Below are 18,975 nucleotides of genomic sequence, written 5' to 3' on the forward strand. Positions count from 1 at the left end.
TGGGTTAAATAAAATGTCACCTTCATCCCAAGCAGTGGGGATTAAATAAATTGTCACCTTAGTCCAAATACGTTGGGATTAAATGAATTGTCACCTTAGTCCAAATAAATTGGGGTTAAATAAATTGTCACTTTAGTCCCAATCAATTGGGATTAAATAAAATGTCACCTTCATCCCAATCAGTGAGGATTAAATAAATTGTCACCTTAGTCCCAATAAATTTGGATTAAATAAATTGTCCCCTTAGTCCCAATAAATTTGGATTAAATAAAATGTCACCTTCATCCTAATCAGTGGGGATTAAATAAATTGTCACCTTAGTCCCAATAATTGGGATTAAATAAATTGTCCCTTAGTCCCAATAAATTTGGATTAAATAAAATGTCACCTTCAGTCCTAATCAGTGGGATTAAGTAAATTGTTACCTTAGTCCAATAATTTGGATTAAATAAATTGTCACCTTAGTCCCAATCAATTGGGATTAAATAAAATGTCACCTTCATCCCAATCAGTGGGGATTAAGTAAATTGTCACTTTAGTCCCAATAAACTGGGATTAAATAAATTGTCACCTTCATCCCAATCAATTGGATTAATTAAATTGTGACTGTAGTCCAAAAAAATTTGGATTAAATAAATTGTCACCTAAATCCCAATAGGTTGGGATTAAATAAATTGTCGCCTTAGTCCTAAAAAATTTGGATTAAATAAATTGTCACCTTAGTCCCAATAGGTTGGGATTAAATAAATTGTCACTTTAGTCCCAATCAATTGGGGTTAAATAAATTGTCACCTTAGTCCAAAAAAATTGGGATTAAATAAATTGTCACCTTAGTCCCAATAAATTGGGATTAAATAAAATGTCACCTTCATCCCAATCAATTGGGATTAAATAAATTGTCACCTTAGTCCCAATAAATTTGGATTAAATAAATTGTCACCTTAGTTCCAATAAATTTAGATTAAATAAATGTCACCTTCTTCCCAATCTGTGATGATTAAGTAAATTGTCACCTTAGTCCCAATAAATTTGGATTAAATAAATTGTCACCTTAGTCCCAATAAATTTGGATTAAATAAATTGTCACCTTAGTCCCCATTTCAGACCAAACCTGGGTGCTGCTGTGCCCAACCAAACCTGGGATTAAGCCCAGATGAAATTCTGTAAAACCAGAACCCCACCCTGACCTGGCAGTCAGGGTTCCTGGGCTGGGCTCTTTTCTCTCCATCCCCTCGTGCTTTCCTTGGCTCAATTTCTCCTGAGGAGCTGCAAATAACACAAATAAACAATCCAGGGCAGGATCCTACTGCTGAGAGCAGCACCCAGGAATCCCCTCCTGCTATGGAAAAAGGGACAAAGGGAAATGAGGATTTGTGGAAAACACCAGTCACTTGGTTTGAACATGTTAAAAATTTAATAGAGATAAAAAATGGTTATAAAAATAGCAATAAAATTAGAGTAATAGAAATTGGAACAATTAGGGTTAGGATAACACGAGACAATAAAAACAAAGAGTTACATACACTTCATGGACTTTTTCTGGGTAAAATAAGCCTGAAAAAGGACACAGTTAACAGAGGATTAACTTTTAAAAGCAATAGTTTGTTGCATATTCATACATGCTGTATAAATTCTATTTGAACAAAGGATTTTGTTTGGTCACTGTTAACTTCTTCTTCTTAACCTTGACAGTGTCTTTAGGGTTAAACAAGGTGGGAAAAAGTTTTTTCTAATAATGGAGCATTTTTTCTAATTTTTTTTAGAGATTTAGGTGTTCTGTGGCTGTTATTTTGGTGTACTTTATTTTTCTCTTTAAAAAAGTATCTTACATAGCATAGTTTAGATTTCTGCTTGTTTTTAACATTTTAAAAGTTTAATAGAAATAAAATGGTTATAAAATAGTAATACAATCAGAGTAATAAGAATTTGGACAATTAGGGTTAGGATAATATCAGACAATAAAAATAAAGTGTTATGGACGGTCCAGGTACATTTCTGGGTAAAATAAATGGAAAAAGGACCCACGTTAACAGAGGATTAACCCTTAAAAACAACAGCCTGTTGCATATTCATACACCTCATGCATGATGCATCAATTCCATTCCAACACAGGATTCTGTCTGGGCAGTGTCAGCTCCTTCCTCTGAATCCTGAGGGCAGGAAGAAGTTAATTTCTTCTGATAATGGAGCAATAAATTCTTTTTCTCTGAGAGATTTAGGTGTCCTGTGGCTGCCAGCTCAGTGGGGGTTCCTCATTCCTTTCTTTAAAAAAAATCATACACAGCATAGTTTCTATTTTAACATCATATTATAACCAAAAACTATATTTAATACACTACTTAAGGAAATTAACACAGCATAACTTTCTAACATAACACATACAATATTCATTTTAATATTTGCAAAAAGCCAATCATAAAATACACATTTTTCACATGGGGGACAAAGGAGCTCGTGTGTCCCAGCTCCTGGAACCCTCCCGTGCTCCCCAAGGCCTCCATGCCTATTTTTAACCTATTTTTAAAGCTGTATTTTTAACACTCCTCAGGCCAGCGGGGGTGGGACGGGGCTGGATTTCACCCCGCTCCAAACCACGCAGGGTTCAGGCTACGCTCCTCGTTTATCTCTGTTTTGCTTTCATTATTACTGTTATTATTAATTCAGCTTTTCCATTTATGACCTATAACAATTACTTGTGCAGCTCGCTTCCCTGGGTGCTGGGGACCCAAATTCCAGCCCGGCTCGTGGCTTTATCAAGGCCAGGAGGAGCCAGAAGGAGGCCAAAGGCGTCAAACCAAAACTCAGCCAAGTGCCGAGGGATAAACCAGCTCCTGGCCAGGCCTCCTGAATTCCAGTCCAGCCGGAATCGGGCCGGCAGCACCGATCGAACCCGAACCGTGCCAGGAGGCGAGAGCCCGCTCCGTGTCCCACCGTGACACTGCACCGGGATGCACCGGGAGCCGCGGCCCAGCTCAGGGTTCTGTTTGGCAATTAATCCCGGGCTCTGGAGGGCCCTTCTGCCTCCTCGCCCTCCTCTCCATCCTCATCCTCATCCTCATCCCGGTCCCGCATCCTCGCTGCGCCCAGGCCTTGTCCCGGTCCCGCCGCGTGGCAGCACAGACTACACTTCCCGTGGTGCCTCGCGGCGGGGTACACAGGGAGGCGGGCCCGGCGCTGCTCGCGGTGCACGCCGGGAGCTGTAGTCCTGCGCGGCTGCAGGGCGGGCAGCGGGGCGCTGCCGGCAGCCATTACCGGGAGCGCGGAGCCGCCGCCGCCGCCTTGCCTCGCTCCGCGGCCCCGCCGCCGCACGGGGAGGGGCCGCCATGGCGGCGTAGCCTCGCCCCCGCCCGCCCCTTCTTCCCCGCTGCGGGCGCTGAAGGCGCGGCGGCGGTGCGGCCTAGCGCGGAGGGTGGATCCCCGGCCTCGCTTAGCGGCTGCTGCCCGCCAAGGGCCGCCCTCCCCCGGGCCATGTCCCTCGTGGCCTACGCCAGCAGCGAGGAGGACAGCGATGCCGAGGAGCCTGCGGGCGAGGAGGAGGAAACCGCCGACTCTCCCCCGGCCGCGGCCGAGCAGCCCTCATCCCGGGGGCTTTTCGCCGCGCTGCCCCCGCCCAAGGCCCCCGCGGTACCCCCGGCGTTCCTCATGGGCCCCCCGCCCACTCTGAGCGGCTTCGGCAGCGCCCCGCCGGGCCAGGCCGGCACCGAGAGCCCCTCCGAGCCGGCTGCCAGCGGGGACGGGGCCACAGAGCCCCCCCGGGCGAGGGGGCTCCTCCTGCCGCCCCCCAGGAACGCGGGCACCGCCGCCTCCCCGCTCAGCCCGCCCCCCGCTGCCTCCCCCGGGGTGGGTTTGGGCCTCCCCAAGCCAAAGAAGAGGACGGAGCCGGTGCGGATCGCGGCGCCCGAGCTGCACAAGGGGGATGTGAGTATGGAACAAACCCGAGCCCTTCCCTTCGGGGGTGAAACTTCCCCCCCGCGGGGCTCTTCCCTCGCTCTGTCACTCCGAGATACCGGGATCTATTGTTGTGTCATCCTCGGGGAGATTTGTCCTGGCTGCCTGCCCTAATGCTAAAGCGCTTTGCAGAATTAAACTGATATAGAAACCTTATTTATAATCATAATGCAGCCAAACCCAGATTATCTGCACCCTTCTTATTCCTGGAGTTAACGAGTTGGTGATGTGGAGCTGCAGGGCGTTATAGCCCAAAAGCATCTTTTGTTTCCTGTGCAGGTGATGGATTTTTCAGTCAGTTTATTGCTTATCTTCCAAACTTTTTGATGACAATTTCCCTCTCATTTTGTGAGTTTGGGTTTTTTTTGTAATTACTGTGCCGTGCAGGGCTTGTGAACCCAGACAGCGAGAGCAGGGAAAGGCAGCTCCCTTTCCATCTGGTTTTTAAGTTGGGATCCCTGCTGATGAGGTTTCATCCTCTCCCCACTGCTCATTTCCTCTGGGACAGCACTGTCACAGAATCATGGAACTGTTTGGGTTGGAAGGGACCTTAATGCCCATCTTGTTCCACTCACCTTCCACTGTCCCAGGCTGTTCCAAGCCCTGTCCAGCCTGGCCTGGAACACTTCCAGGGATCCAGGGACAGCCACAGCTTCTCTGGGCACCTGTGCCAGGGCCTCACCACCTTGACAGAAGAATTTTTTCCTAATATCTTACCTAAACCAGCACCTGGCATCCTGGAGTGGTTTGGGTTGGAAGAGACCCTTAAAACTCATCCTGTTCCACAGTGCCCACAGGCAGGAACAGCTTCCACTAGCCCAGGTTGGCCCAGCCTGGCCTGTTGCCATGTGGAGGTGATGGCCCTGCCACTGGTTTTGGTGTGGCTGTGGGAAGAGCTGAACTGGGAGCCTGGGGACATTTCCATGGGGACAGGTGGATTTATAAACTGTGTCCATTGATAGTGGCCTGGCAGCACTTTGGGGGAGCCCAGGTGAGGTCAGTGCTGTGTCTGGGGAGAGGACACAGGTTCCCCATCCCTTCCTGCTCCCAATCACCATCCCAGGGTGGCAAATTGCACACCCAGAGCTCTGGAGGTGCAGCCTTTGGGACAGAGGGGTGAGGGATATCCCAGTCCCTCAGAGCCACTTTTTGTTCAGCTCCTTGCAGCAGGGCGCTGGGATTCCAGGCAGCTGGAATGAACAGGGATCTGTTCCCCCTCACCCCTCTGTGTGCTCTGCTGTGACCACACAGTCTGCAGGTTCTCAGTGTTGAGCAAATGAGTTTGGAAGGGATGAAAAGTACCTTAAACTGGAGCTGGTGTGAGCAGTTCCCACTTGGGGTTCCTGGAGGTCCCTTGGCCTGTGGCTGCCATCCTCAGTTGTTCCCTGTTTCTCCTTAAAATCCCTCCCATGGCTGTAGTTCACCCCCTGGAGATGCTCCAGGGCAGCTGCAGTGTCTCCTCTCTCCCAAACTAACACATGGGTTTACAGTCACTCTAAAATCTCTTTATTTATGCACACTCCTTGTCTTTCCCTGGTTCATGATTTGGAGGCAAACTGGCACAACCCCTCAATCCTTGCTGCCTCTTCCAAGTTCTCTGAGGAGCCATGAAATTACAAGGATACCTTTTCTGATGCCAGCCAGGCTTTCCACACAAGTTTTAACCAGATATTTAACAATTTCAGCGTTACTGACAACAATTCTCTGTATCCCTGCAGTGAACTTTGCATCCTCTGTGTGGTTTGTGCTTCCCCTCCAGTAACTCTGTCCCTGACCTGTAGCTGTGCACCTGCAGTTCTTCCCTCCCTTTGGGTTTATTTTCCTGGGATTTCTTAACATAACTTTTTTAGTTTGGTGTCTCAAGTTGTGCTGAGCTCTGGTTTTCTCTCTCAGTCAGATTCAGAGGAAGATGAACCAGCAAAGAAAAAAAATACTCTTCAGGTAAATAACAAGGGCACTTGGTTAAACAGTTTTCTTGAGAAAAAGTGTTTGACTCTTGGGCTTCCACTTGTGTAAATCATCCACTCTGATCACCTTGTGGCTTTAGGGATATTCCTAAAATCCCATGGGTTTTCAAGTCCTTTTTATTGCCCCCCACGAATAAAACATTGAAATAAATAATTTTTTTACCCTTTTATTTTCCCCCAGAAATAAAACATAAAAATATTACCCTACCTTTTACACCTTTTCTAAAACTCTCTGATTTTAAGAATTCCCACACTTTTTTTGGGTCTTTCACCAATTTAAATCTTGACTAAAGAGGCATAAATTTGGGAACTGGGGAGATATCTGCAACATTTCCCTTCAGAATCCTCCTGGGATTTGTATTCAGAGTGGCCAAGCAGTGAGAAACCCACAAGAAGTGTTAGAATTGGGGGGATAACTGTCAGGAAGTCGTGAAAAGTGAATAATCTCCCTCTTTTCTTTCTGGGATCCATTTGTCCACACTGATCACCTTGTGTAAATCATCCACACTGATCACCTTGGGCAGATATTTGCAACATTTCCCTTCAGAATCCTCCTGGCTTTTTTATGCAATGCAGAGTGGCCAAGCAGTGAGAAACTCACAAGAAGTGTTAGAATTGGGGGAGATAATTGGCAGTAAGTCATGAAAAGTGAATAATCTCCCTCTTTTCTTTCTGTGATCCATTTGCGCTGCGTGGACGTCACCAGGGACGCGGCGAGGGCTCCGGCTTGTCCGCTCTGCTTCCTCAGCCCAAAAACACGCCGGTGAAAGAGACCAATCGCTTGCTCCTGCCCTACGCCTTCTCCAGGAAAGCAGGAGAAAACTCCTCCGACTCCAAACCTGCCAAGACCCCGAGCTCTTCCTCCAAACCCAAAGCCGTGCCCAAGCCGGCCGTGCCCACCACTCCGTCCCCGTCGGCCATCAAGGCGGCGGCCAAGAGCGCGGCGCTGCAGGTAACCAAGCAGATCACCCAGGAGGAGGAGGACAGCGACGAGGAGCTGCAGCCAGAGAACTACTTCTCCTTGTCCGACAGGAGCGAGCCTGGCACCGTGGGCACCGAGCCCTACCTGTACCCGGGCACGGCGGGCTCGGAGGAGCCTCCTCCTGGCACGGAGCCGCAGCCCCAGTTCCAGGACGCGGCCGCTAACGCCCCGCTGGAGTTCAAGACAGGAGTGGGCTCCAGTGGAGTTCAGCACAGCTGGGCACCCAAAGCTGGTGAGGACTACAACAGCCAGCCCTATGGGCAGTTCCCCCCTGCCTACGGAGAGCCTGGGGGCTACTACCAGGTGGGTTTGCTAGCCAGAGGGGAGGGGAGGGCTCTGAGCATGAGGTTGAGTGGCTCGAGTTGGTTACTGGCTGCTGCTGGGAGTGCAGCCTGTGTGAGGGGCCTGGGATACAGGGCAGGGAATGCAGCCTGTACCTGGGATACAGGGCAGGGAATGCAGCCTGTGTGAGGTACCTGGGATACAGGGCAAGGAATGCAGCCTGTGTGAGGGGCCTGGGACACAGGGCAGGGAATGCCATCTGTACCTGGGATACAGGGCAGGGAATGCAGCCTGTGTGAGATACCTGGGACACAGGGCAGGGAATGCCATCTGTACCTGGGATACAGGGCAAGGAATGCAGCCTGTGTGAGAGGCCTGGGACATGGGGCAGGGAATGCAGCCTGTGTGAGATACCTGGGACACAGGGCAGGGAATGCAGCCTGTGTGAGGTACCTGGGACACAGGGCAGGGAATGCAGTCTTTGTGAGATACCTGGGACATGGGGCAGGGAATGCAGCCTGTACCTGGGACACAGGACAGGGAATGCAGCCTGTGAGAGGTACGTGGGCAGGGAATGCAGCCTGTGTGAGATACCTGGGACACAGGGCAGGGAATGCAGCCTGTACCTGGGACACAGGGCAGGGAATGCAGCCTGTGTGAGGTACCTGGGACATGGGGCAGGGAATGCAGCCTGTGTGAGGTACCTGAGCAGGGAATGCAGCCTGTGTGAGATACCTGGGACATGGGGCAGGGAATGCAGCCTGTGAGAGGTACCTGAGCAGGGAATGCAGCCTGTGTGAGATACCTGGGGCACAGAGCAGGGAATGCAGCCTGTGTGAGGTACCTGGGGCACAGAGCAGGGAATGCAGCCTGTGTGAGGTACCTGGGCAGGGAATGCAGCCTGTGTGAGGTACCTGGGGAATGCAGTCCTTGGGAGCTGCCTGGGACACAGGGCAGGGAATCCAGCCCACGCTGTCTGACACAGGGAGCCAGGCACAAGGGGATTCCTACAGCATGAGAGCTGCAGATGTTCTTTGCTGGACAGATGTTTAACAGCTGCACTCCTGTGAAAATGCCCTGGATTTGAGGGTGCAGAGTCAGGGCTCACTGGAGCTGGTGTCTGAGCCCTGGTCGTTACTAATAATTCTAATAAATAGAATTCTAATAAATGGAATCCCAGACTGGTTTGGGTTGGAAAGGACCTTAAAGCCCATCCAGTCCCAGCCCCTGCCATGGGCAGGGACACCTTCCACTATCCCAGGTTCTTCCAAGCCCTGTCCAACCTGGCATTAAGCACTTCCAGGGATGGGCCAGCCACAGCTGCTCTGGGCAACTTGTGCCAGGGCATCACCACCCTCACAGGGCACAATTCCTTCCCAATATCCCATCCAGCCCTGCCCTCTGTCCCTTGTCCTGTCACTCCAGACCCTTGTGAGAAACCCCTCAGAGCCTTTGTTGCTTTGTCCCTCTGATGGAATCAGCCCATGGGGCAGTCTGTGGCTCGGTGCCACTCCAGGATCACTCTCATGCCAATCTGGTTTTATTTTCCCTGCCAGGATTACTACAGCTGTGGGTACTACCCCGAGGTGGAACCAGCCCAGGCCTCACCACAGGAGAGCAGCACCGACTCCTCCTTCATCGACGACGAAGCGGTTGGCACTTCATTTTCTGTCCCCCTGTGGAATTTGGCTTTGAGCTCTCCCAGAACACAAGAGCCTCTTGGCAGCCACACTCCTGCCCCCCAGCACAGCCTGAGTCTCCAGGGCTTTGGGCTGGGTGGTTTTTCTGGGGGTCCTCGTGCTGTGATTTGGGCACGTGTGGGGTCCTGCTCCAGCTGGGTCTGCAGGCCTGATAAGTACAGAATAGAATCAATTGTTGAGGTTGGAAAAGGCCTCCAAGACCATCACCCAGCACTGCCAAGGCCACCACTAAACCACGTCCCCAGGTGCCACATCCATGTGGCTTTTAAATCCTTCTGGGGGTGGGGACTTCACCACTGCACTGGGCAGCCTGTGTCAGGGCTGGACAACCCTCTGGGTGGAGGAATTTTCCCTATATCCAACCTCATCTAACCCTGGCACAACTTGAGGCCATTTTCTCTTGTCCTGTCCCTTGTTCCCTGGGAGCAGAGCTCACTGACTGTCCCCTCCTGTCAGGGAGTTGTGCAGAGCCAGAAGGTCCCCCCTGAGCCTCCTTCTCTCCAGGCTGAGCCCCCTCAGCCTCCCCTGGTGCTCCAGCCCCTTCCCCAGCTTTGTTTGCTTCTCTGGACATGCTCCAGCTCCTCAATCTCTTTCTTGTCATGAGGGGCCCCACACTGACCTTAGGATTGGAGGTGCCTCAGCAGTGCCAGCACAGGGATGAGCAATGCCTGGAAGCAGCAGCAAATGCTGCTTTCTGCATAGGAAAATGAGATTATAACCTTCATGCTAAGTAGTTTTAGATACTCTCATGTACAGCACGCTGAAAATCTCCAAAAGATCAAAACCCCAGCTAGAAAACTGTTTGCTGGTCAGTGCTGGGTGTAATTCCAGCTCTTCTGTTCCTCCTTCAGTTCAAACGTCTGCAGGGCAAGCGGAACCGTGGGAGGGAGGAGATCAACTTTGTGGACATCAAAGGTGACGACCAGCTGAGCGGGGCCCAGCAGTGGCTGACCAAATCCTTGACAGAGGAGAAGACCATGAAGTCATTCAGCAAGGTGGGTGGAGGGCAAGGGCTGTGCTTGGAGCCTCTGCTCAGTGCCCCAAATCCAGCTGAGCTGTGCTGGGTGCTGGGCAGTCACCAGGGAGGGTAAATGATGACATGTGAGACTAGTGGAGTTCCTCAGAACACAGCATGTGGGTGGGGGGGCAGCCAGGAAGTGCTTCAGCCCCAGGAATCTGCAGTTTAATAAGGAACAAATGCTGCTTGGGATGGCTCTGTGCAGGCCCTTGCCTTGGTTTGCTGTCCAAGCACCTCTCCAGGCTGACCACTTCACCTCTTTCTGCTTTCCAGAAAAAAGGAGATCAGCCCACAGGACAGCAGAGGAGAAAACACCAGATCACATACCTGATCCATCAGGTGAGTGGCCTCCCTGTGGTGAGTGAGCTCATCCAGCAGAACTGCAGGGCAACGCAAGGCTGGGGTGCTGGAGCTGGGGACCAGGGGCTGGCCCTGAGAACCCCCTGGTGACACCCAGTGGGGCCAGAGGTAAGTCCTGGCCCTGAGGGGGTCCCAGTCCGGAGCTTTCAGCTTTGCTTTGCCCTTCCTGCACGTTCTGAGGCCCTGGGATCCTGTCCTGGATTCTGCCCCTGGGTTGGCTGCTGAGCCCGTCCCCATGAGAAGCTGCTTTTCAGCATGAATGAGATGCCTGTGCATCCCAATTAATCCAGGCCTCTGTCAGGATGATTGTGCAAACCCCTGTCCCCACGAGAAGCTGCTTTTCAGCATGAATGAGATGCCTGTGCATCCCAATTAATCCAGACCTCTGTCAGGATGATTGTGCAAACCCCTGTAACGAGGCTTCTGGCTGAAGGGCTCCCTAATCCACATGAGCGGGGCCAGAGGAGGCAGGAATGCTGCTGAGTCACTGAAACACACAGGGTAACAGCATCCTCTCCATCTCTTCAGGCCAAGGAGAGGGAGCTGGAACTGAAAAACACATGGTCTGAAAACAAGCTCAGCAGAAGGCAGACTCAAGCCAAGTACGGATTCTGACACATCTGTCCTGCTTTTTGGCTGGCGTCCCGGGTGACCTGCTGTGTCCGGTGTCTGCTGGCTTCCTGGAGATCAGCCAGGCCCCAGCGTGGGGCTGGGAGGACACTGCACTCCCTGGCCTGGCAGGAAGAAGGGGCATTGCAAGCAGGTCCTGAACCTCCACCTGTAATTCTTCCCCTCCCTCCTTGTAAACGATAACGTGGAAGGTTCCCACTGGCCGAGGACGTCCCGAGGCACCGCGGGGAACGTGCTGGGTGTGAGGCTGCAGCTCCTGTCCTGAGGGAACAGGCTGGGCCTCCTGACCCTTCAGCAGAGGCTCAATAAACTCCCAGTTCCCACTTTGCTCCTCTCTTGGACTTGCTGTGCATTGAGAGTGTCGTTTTCCTTTCTAAAACACGGTGAGTTCCAAGAGCAAGCCTGGCTTTGGAATTTTTATTTTGTCCTTACCTTTAAGATGTCCTCACAGCTGTTTCCTCGTGTCTGGGCTGCTCCAGCACTCCTCTCATGTCAATAATTTTGAATAATTTTGATATCCTGGTTTTTAATTGGGTGTTTTTGCTCTGGCTACCCACAGGCTGAGCCATGCTGAGGGGGCACCCTCGTGCAGGTCAGAGCCTGTGCCAGGGGAAGCACCACACAGGTAGGGGAGGTTCTGCCTGGCACACTTGGGGTTTTGGGTTACCCTGAGCTGTGTGTGCATGTATATTGTCCTTCCTTTTTCCTCCTCTTTCCTTCTCCCCCAGCCCAAGGCCTCCTGTCCCACCCCAGGCTGTTCTCAGACTCATCAAAGTGTCCCAGTGTCCCACGTGTGGCTGCCTGGGACTGAGCTCTGCAGTTTCCTCTGGGCAGACACAGAGGAGAGCTGCCAACTGTAATTTTTTTTTCCAGCTTGTTTGTATCAATTCTGTTTCAATTAGGTGTTGACTTTACCCTCCTGGCTGGGAAGAGGAGACTGCCCAGCCCTAATTTCTTCAAATCAAACCTTTTTTTTTTTTATTTAAGGAATTCTGTCAAGGTGATGCGACTGCAAATCCTGTGCAGCTCTGCTGGCCCAATCCATGGATCCAAATCTGTGGCATCACTTTGTTGTTCACCAAAGCATGTGATGCTGAAGGGAGCAGAGAGCTGGCCTGGTTATTTAACTTATATTCCCACCAATCTGGGTTTTATTTGGCTCAAATGGCCAATATTTGTTATTCTGGTAAGAAGAACTCCCAAGAGGTGTTTTTTCTCCCATGTTACCTCTTAAAAACAGGCAAACCCCCATGACTGAAGTCTTTTCTTAGAATGTTTTAAACTAATCTCATTTTTAGTTTAGCTCCCTGTATGTTTAGTACTTTGCAGAGCCTGTTTTGAGTATTTGAATGATCAGAATAAAGTTACTGTTGAGTAATTTATTCATATCTTGTATGTACAGTGAAATCCTCCCAGAAGAGATTTGCTGAAGGAACATATTTCTAAATGAACCCCCCCAGCCCTGTTTCCATCACCGGGGGCTCAGATCCTCATCCAGGTACCCTCTTGGCCTGGGGATTTTGCAGTGTGGGGGCTGGAACTCCCACGTTCCCCTTCCCATTTCTCCTTGGGGTAATGGCTTGGGTTTAGCACCAAGGGAAGTTCCCAGGGCTCCTGTTCCACTTTCAGCCCTCTAAGAGCAACAGAATTCAACTTTGTGAAAGGTCAGAAGTTAATTTTCCCAGAGATAAAACAGCTGCAGTCCCCCAGCCTTCCTTTTCCTTCCAAGCCAGGGCTTTGGCCATCCTGGCTCCCTGCTCCTGTTGGGCTTGGAGCACCACTGGCACTGCCCAGCTCCACTGGGGCTCGCCAGGGTTTGTGCCCCACGGGACAGCCCTGGGACAGTGCTGTCATCCCAAATTTTCTGGCTGAGGAAGCAGGCAGGGCTTGCAGTGTTGGCTGCAGGCTGGGGAGGTTCAGTGTAGCATCACTCCAGTTTCTGGCCAATTTAATATCCAGCTGCATGTGCCAACTGTGCCAAACTCACCCCTGTTTTTCCTGTAACAGCCTTTTTTCCCTCATTTTATTAACAGAAGTCTCTTGGAATGTGCTCATGGGTAAGGTAAGGCTCTCCCCTGTGCTGTGCAGCAGGGCTGGGAAGCTGGAAGAGCAGATTGGCACTGCCAGCTGGGGCCAACAGCAGCCTTGGAGCTCTCCTCCCAAGGCCAAGGGCTTCCTGCAGTGAGGTGGAGGCTGAGGTTCCTCCAGCTGGGAGCCAGGTGCTGTCCAGGTGCTTTAGGAGCAGTCCCCAGGCAGCTGCTCGTACACGTTCTCAGCCGTGGCCTTGGGGTGCAGGTCCCTGGGTGTGCTCCTGCTGTACACAGGGTCATCCAGCTCCAGCTCAGGGGTCAGGGCAGCCTGGGGGAGTCCCAGGGACAGAGGGTGGGTTTGGGAGCCAGGAAACAGCACAGGCTTGGTCTTTCACCCTTCCAGCCCTTGGCTTTGGGACAGGGACCCGGTTTTTGTAAGGGCCTGGAGTGACAGGACAAGGGGGAATGGTTTCCTGCTGCCAGGGATAGCTGGGATATTGGGAAGGAATTCTTCCCACTGCCAGAGGGCAGAGTTAGGTGGGATATTGGGAAGGAATTCTTCCCACTGCCAGAGTTAGGTGGGATATTGGGAAGGAATTCTTCCCACTGCCAGAGTTAAGTGGGATATTGGGAAGGAATTCTTCCCTGTGAGGGTGGGGAGGGCCTGGCACAGAGAAGCTGTGGTTGCCCCATCCCTGGAAGTGTTCCAGGCCAGGTTGGACAGGGCTTGGAGCATCATGGAAGGTGTCCCTGCCCCTGGCAGGGGGTGGAGTAGGATGGGCTTTCCAACCTGAACCATTTCAGGTTCCCTGTGCTCCTGGTGTGGAGCAAACCCCGATCCCTCAGACTCCGGGAGCCTTCACTCGTGCTGGGGCTGAGCTCTGGAGCCATCACCTGCCCTGGGGACCCACCCACCTGTGTGCCCGTGCTGGAAGCTCCTCTGTCCTCCCTGTCCGTGCTGGGAGCCGCCGAGAGCTGCCTCCTCTTGCAGTCCTGGCTGGAAACGCTGTGGAAGAGCCGGCGGTGGGGCCGGGCTTTGGGGGGCAGCGTGGAGAAGGTGTTTTGGGGGGCCGTGGGGGGCCGGGCAGGCACATCCTGCCGGGCCAGTGCCACCTCGGAGTAGATGTTCTCCTCGGGGCTGGCACAGCGGCTCCAGCCGCGGGCCATGGCATAGAAGGGGATGGGCTCCTCGGGGATGGGTCCCCCGGGGGTGGGGGGTCCCTCGGGGATGGGTGCCCCGGGGGTGGGCTCCTGGGGCTCGGGGTCGATCTCCTCACGGGGCTCGGCGTAGACATGGAAGCACATGAGCTGCTGGTACTTGGCCTCGGGGGGCTCGGGCAGGGCGGATTCTTTGTGCACCTGGGCGCAGGGAACCTCGGGGGGTGCCGCGCTGCCGGACGGGCCGTGCAGCCCCCGAGCCGCGCCCCGGGAGCTGCTCTTGGCAGGGAGCGACGGCGGAGCACCGGGAGCCTGGGGGAGAGATGGGATAGGGCGGAGTGAGGGCTGGGAGTGGGTGTCAGTGCATTCCCCCTCCCGTGCTGTCCTCGGGCAGTGCCTCCATCCCCCCAGCCCCATTACCTCCCTGGCAGAGGTGAGGGCTGGGAGTGGGTGTCACTGCATCCCCCCTCCCATGCTGTCCTCGGTCAGTGCCTCCATCCCCCCTGCCCCGTTACCTCCCTGGCAGAGCCGCCCTCGGCTCTGGGGGGCTCCAGGGACACGGGGCTGTACTCCGGGAGCTTGGCCGCTGCTTGGCTCGCTGGGGAATGTGCAGCATCACCGCCGGCCGGGGGCTGTGGCCGCCCTCGGGGCTCGTCCTTCTGAGAGGAGAGCAGAGAGGTGTCGGGATGGGTGCGTGGTCAGGGCACACCCAGCTAGGCCCTGGCTCCTTGCTCCTGCTGGCCAGGGGGGCTTCCAACCCCGGCTTTTGCGATGCTTTGATTTCTCTTGGCTGTATTCCCCAGCTTGGGAAAATCCATTGTGATTTCAGGGTTTAGCCCAGAGCCTCGGGTCCCTCCACTGATAATTCCCTCCCAGGTGTGGCAGTCACCTCTCCTTTCCCCTCCCAGCACTGTCTGTCAGTCCTGGAATTCCAGAAGGGCCTCGAGTGATTGGCAGATTCAAACCCCTGGGGGGCATTGGGCCATCCAGGTGTCCTTTGTCCCTTGCAACCTCCTTCTGTGTGCCTGGCTGGTGGCTCCCACCCCTTCCCTTCCCCTCTCCCCGGGGTTAAAAGGAACAGCAACCACATGGTTCAGGAGTTCTGTTGGAGCTGTGGCTGGATTCAGAATAAAGCTCTGGATCCAAACCCTCCATCAGAACCAACTCCTTTCCTTCACCATCGCCCTAAAGCTTCTCCACAGAGGGAAACCCAAGGAGCAGACCCTGTTATGGGGGAGGCTCCATCCCACCACCACCAGAGCCCTGGCATGCCTGGACTCGCCTCCAAGTGCCCAGCTGCAACATCCAGCTGGCCAAAAGTGTCTCTGGGGTCAAACACCACAGTTGCCACAATTTGGTTCAGCACCAAGGGCCAGACAAGCTCAGGCACTGGGCTGGTAAATATTCCAACATGCAGGGGCTCTGGGGGCTCTGGGGGCTCTCGGGGCTGGCACTCACCCGTCCGCAGGGCAGGGGCACGGTGAGGAACTCGCGGTACGGTGTGACCGGGGCCGTGGCGTGGTGCTGCAGCAGCTGTGCCAGCCCGGCGTGGGCACTGCGCTCGCCCAGGATCACGTAGCGCCCGTCCGGCAGCTGGTCCAGGACAAAGTGCCGGCAGCGATCCCTGCCCCTGGCAGGAGATGGCACGGCATGGCACGACATGATATGGCATGGGCACAGCCGCCAAGAGGGGAGAGAGCACAGCGTGGCATGGCATGCATGGCACGGCATGCATGGCATGGCACAGCATGGCATGGGCACAGCCGCCAGGAGGGGTCAGAGCTGCTCGGCCCCTCCCTCGGCCCGGGCTGCGGCTTTGCCTCACCTGTAGGACAGCACGAAGCCCACGGTGCTCTCGCTGAAGCGGACCAGGAAGCAGCCCAGGGGCTGATCCTGCAGCAGCTCCTCTGCCTCCCTGCGGGAAGGACACTGAGCCGCTCAACCTCATCCCCTCCGTGTGATCCAGTGTCCAGCTCCCTGTTTGGGAGCCCAGGGGAGGGGACACTGGCCCCGTTCCCCGCCCTGGCCTCCCTCTGGCTCACCTGCGGCTGATGAAGCCGTGGAACCACGAGGGGAGCTCCCCCTCGGGCCCTAAGCTCTGCGCTTGTGTCTGCTCGAACCACAGCCTGGTGCGGGCACGCAGCACCCCCCGCTCCGGGCACGGCTCCCCCTCGGGCAGGGACTGGGCTGCTGGGGCTGACCAGAAACCTGGAGGCACCTGGAGGGAAGGGGACAGCACTGCACCAGGAGCTCAGGGGAGGACACGCAGCGAGGATGTTCGGCTCCCAGCGCAGCCCCTGAGGGTGTGGGAGCACTGGGAGGGTGAGCTGGGCTCTGTCCACCCTCGTGTCCGCATGTCCTACCCTGCCATGTCTGCTGTGGTGTCCTGGCGACTGCTCTGAGGTGCCCTGGGGCTGGCTGGGTTTGCTGGTGGGCGCTGCCTTGGCTCTGGCTGTGCTGTCCTCACCAAGGGGCTTGAAGGTGGTGAAGAGGGGCCGGTCGTCATCCATGGAGTGCCCTGTCCCAGGGAATGGGGAGGAAAAGGCTCAGGGCAGGGGGGCCTCCTTTGGGGAGAGCACAGGGGGGCTCCAAGACCCCGCCACAGGCCCTGCTCTCACCATCACCTTCACCTGGTGCTCCCCAAGCTCAGCACCCCGATCCTCCCCTGCCTGTGTGATGGGGAGGGACAGTGACCTTGGCACCCCAGAGGAGAAGGGGGGACAGTGGTGCAGGTGGGGAGGAGCTCAGGAGGGAGCGTGTGAATCCTCCTGCCCCTCAGTGTGTCAGCTCAGCCCTGTGTAGGGGAGGGACAGGCTGAGCAGCTCCTGAGGGACCTTGAGCTTGACCCTGAGCTGCCAACACCCAGCAAAACAACGTTAATCCCCAGCAGATGCTGGAGGGGGTGGAAGATGCTGGGGCTGGTTGGATCTGGGAGGCAAAGCTGAGTCAGAGGAGTGGGTCCAGGCTTGTCTGAGAGCAAGGGGATCCAGCCACCTTTTCTGAGAGCAAGGGGCACCCCAGCTCCACCTTTAACCTGCAGCAGTGCCCAGCCCAGCCCTGCACCCCTGCAGGCAGGGGAAGGTGAGGGAGGTGTGGAGAAAGAGCAACAAAACCCCACAAACTGCACTCACCCAGCTCAGGGAGTGCTGGGAAGAAGAATTCGGGTCAGGTCCTGCCCAGGTCAGGCTGCTGGGGACAATGCCACTGTCCCCAGCTTGCTGTGCATCCCCCAGCTGGGTGGGATTGCTGGGCAGGGGTGGGGGGCTCAGCCCCGCTCCCCCAGCCCAGCACCTTGGCCTCGGTGGGGCAGCTCAGGGGATTTGCTCCCTGGGGCAGGATGTGCCTCTGAAACCTGCACTGCTGAGCTGGGAACGAGTCAGATCAGCCCTGAAACAGGCTGAAAGCTTTGCTCTGTGAGACAGTTCCGGGCTGAACTTCCCCCTTTGGAGAGGGTGAGATCTGGCTGGAAGGGCTGGCCTGAGCGAGGGACCCCAATCCCTCTCTTTTCACCCCATCAATGTGCCTTTTGTCCTGCCTTTGGGCAGGGGGACATCCCTGCACCTCCTGTCTGGTGTCCCCTGCTCAGGGTTCACTCCTTGGCTTGGCTGCAAACCCAACCCCAGCCCCCAGCCCCCAACCCACACTCCTACCTCTGCTCGGTGTCCGTGGCCAGTGGTGCAGGGGCAGGGGACGAGCAGGGGACAGGATGGGGACAGGCAGGAGATGGGCAGGGGGTGGGCAGGGGACAGGCAGGGGATGGGCAGGGGATGGGCAGGACAGGGAGGGGACAGGCAGGGGACGGGTAGGGGACAGGCAGGACAGACAGGGGACGAGCAGGATGGGCAGGGGATAGGCAGGACGGGCAGGGGATGAGCGGGACAGGCAGGGGACAGGCAGGGGGACAGGCAGGGTGAGGCAGCCCCACTGCTCTGCTCTGCCTCTGCTGCCGGCCACAGGCAGGAAGCAGCGACCAAAGCTGCAAGAACCTTCATGTGATGGGGAAACGTCACAGGAAGGTGGCATGGTGGCCCTGCGGTGACAGCCAGGTGACACCGGCAGCCTCACAGCAGGCTGGGCTGTGGCAAGGAGAGGATTGAGGCCACCGGCACGTCCAAGCCTGCAAAGGTGTCAATGTCCCTCCTGTCCTGTCTGCATCCTGGGACCTGCCAGTGCTGGGCACAGGGAGAGCAGAGCTCAGAGGGGACAACAGAGGGGACAGCAGAGCTCAGGGGGGACAGCAGAGCTCAGAGGGGACAGCAGAACAGGGAGGGGACAGCAGGCTCGGTGGGCCCAGGCTCACACCATGAGCCAGAATTCAGTCCTGGCCCAGTGCAATCCAGCACCATCCCCTTCCTCAGACACTGGATGCCAGAGCTGGGCTGTTCTGGGCCGTTCTGGGGCATCAGCAGCCGAGCTGCCAACGCTGTGGCTGTGCCACGTGTCCTCTGCCACTGTCACTTGGGTGGTGCCAGGCTCCAGCTGGAGCCAGGGTGAGGGCAGTGCCAGCCTTGCTGATCCCATGGATTGGGAGTCAGGGCAGGGATTAGGGCAGGGTCTGGCTCATCCATGGCACCAGGACAGGGATGGGGGGTGTTGTTGGTTGGAGGTTTATGTGTAAATTCCAAATGGGATGAGACTGGTGAGGAGTGTGCTTTGAGCTGTTTTATTTTTTAGTATTAATCTCATGACATGGTTATGATAATGGGAAGATGTTAGCAGTTTACATTCTTGGTAATAGACAAAGAACTCAATGTTACAAGTCACTTTTTTGATCAATCACACAAAGAAAAATCATATTGACAGTAATTCTATTCCACCAATGTAAGCACAGGTACCTTTGGTTAAACAATGCTTGCTTATTTCAGATACAACACCTGCTTGTGAGCCTTAAAACACAACA

At 54.8% G+C, this 18,975-nt stretch overlaps 3 protein-coding genes across 5 annotated transcripts; 1 reads left to right on the forward strand and 2 right to left on the reverse strand.

Annotated features, from left to right (window-relative positions):
• Nucleotides 1-1,454: 1,454 nt before the first annotated feature.
• Nucleotides 1,455-11,228, forward strand: PRCC (proline rich mitotic checkpoint control factor). Its single transcript, XM_030231227.2, has 7 exons — nucleotides 1,455-3,918; nucleotides 5,842-5,889; nucleotides 6,622-7,200; nucleotides 8,736-8,831; nucleotides 9,731-9,874; nucleotides 10,171-10,236; nucleotides 10,786-11,228. Exons 1-7 carry the CDS (start codon nucleotides 3,469-3,471, stop codon nucleotides 10,870-10,872), a joined length of 1,470 nt encoding a protein of 489 aa, XP_030087087.2. The 5' UTR covers nucleotides 1,455-3,468; the 3' UTR covers nucleotides 10,873-11,228.
• On the reverse strand, nucleotides 7,264-8,413 carry LOC127060710 (uncharacterized). Of its 2 annotated transcripts, none has more exons than XM_050984754.1 (2): nucleotides 7,915-8,413; nucleotides 7,264-7,844 (listed from the first exon to the last, which is right to left on the reverse strand). In XM_050984754.1, the coding sequence occupies exons 1-2, from the start codon at nucleotides 8,411-8,413 to the stop codon at nucleotides 7,264-7,266; spliced, it is 1,080 nt and encodes a 359-aa protein (XP_050840711.1). The 2 variants fall into 2 exon arrangements, with proteins under 2 accessions (XP_050840711.1, XP_050840709.1); XM_050984752.1 differs by having other exon boundaries at nucleotides 7,264-7,883.
• Nucleotides 11,229-12,178: 950 nt separating the features above from the next.
• Nucleotides 12,179-18,635, reverse strand: SH2D2A (SH2 domain containing 2A). Of its 2 annotated transcripts, XM_050984704.1 has the most exons (8): nucleotides 17,726-18,635; nucleotides 16,439-16,593; nucleotides 16,118-16,293; nucleotides 15,901-15,990; nucleotides 15,534-15,705; nucleotides 14,591-14,734; nucleotides 13,833-14,387; nucleotides 12,179-13,245 (listed from the first exon to the last, which is right to left on the reverse strand). In XM_050984704.1, exons 1-8 carry the CDS (start codon nucleotides 18,096-18,098, stop codon nucleotides 13,123-13,125), a joined length of 1,788 nt encoding a protein of 595 aa, XP_050840661.1. In that variant the 5' UTR covers nucleotides 18,099-18,635; the 3' UTR covers nucleotides 12,179-13,122. The 2 variants fall into 2 exon arrangements, with proteins under 2 accessions (XP_050840661.1, XP_050840660.1); XM_050984703.1 differs by having other exon boundaries at nucleotides 13,165-14,387.
• Nucleotides 18,636-18,975: the final 340 nt, after the last annotated feature.

Source organism: Serinus canaria, chromosome 25 (assembly GCF_022539315.1).
Source record: "Serinus canaria isolate serCan28SL12 chromosome 25, serCan2020, whole genome shotgun sequence".
Lineage (NCBI taxonomy): Eukaryota > Metazoa > Chordata > Aves > Passeriformes > Fringillidae > Serinus > Serinus canaria.

Bases quoted from the DNA above. Each gene is read 5' to 3' on its own strand.
- PRCC (XM_030231227.2), top strand. From the start codon at position 3,469: ATGTCCCTCGTGGCCTACGCCAGCAGCGAGGAGGACAGCGATGCCGAG. The intron at 5,890-6,621 runs GTAAATAACAAG...GGACGTCACCAG, and splicing joins AGAAAAAAAATACTCTTCAG to GGACGCGGCGAGGGCTCCGG. The intron at 8,832-9,730 runs GTTGGCACTTCA...TTCCTCCTTCAG, and splicing joins CCTTCATCGACGACGAAGCG to TTCAAACGTCTGCAGGGCAA.
- LOC127060710 (XM_050984752.1), bottom strand. From the start codon at position 8,413: ATGGCAGGGGCTGGGACTGGATGGGCTTTAAGGTCCTTTCCAACCCAA. The intron at 7,884-7,914 runs GTATCTCACACA...TTCCCTGCTCAG, and splicing joins TTCCCTGCCCCATGTCCCAG to GTACCTCACACAGGCTGCAT.
- SH2D2A (XM_050984703.1), bottom strand. From the start codon at position 18,098: ATGCCACCTTCCTGTGACGTTTCCCCATCACATGAAGGTTCTTGCAGC. The intron at 16,594-17,725 runs GTAGGAGTGTGG...TCCCTGGGACAG, and splicing joins GCCACGGACACCGAGCAGAG to GGCACTCCATGGATGACGAC. The intron at 15,991-16,117 runs GTGAGCCAGAGG...TCCTTCCCGCAG, and splicing joins CACGGCTTCATCAGCCGCAG to GGAGGCAGAGGAGCTGCTGC.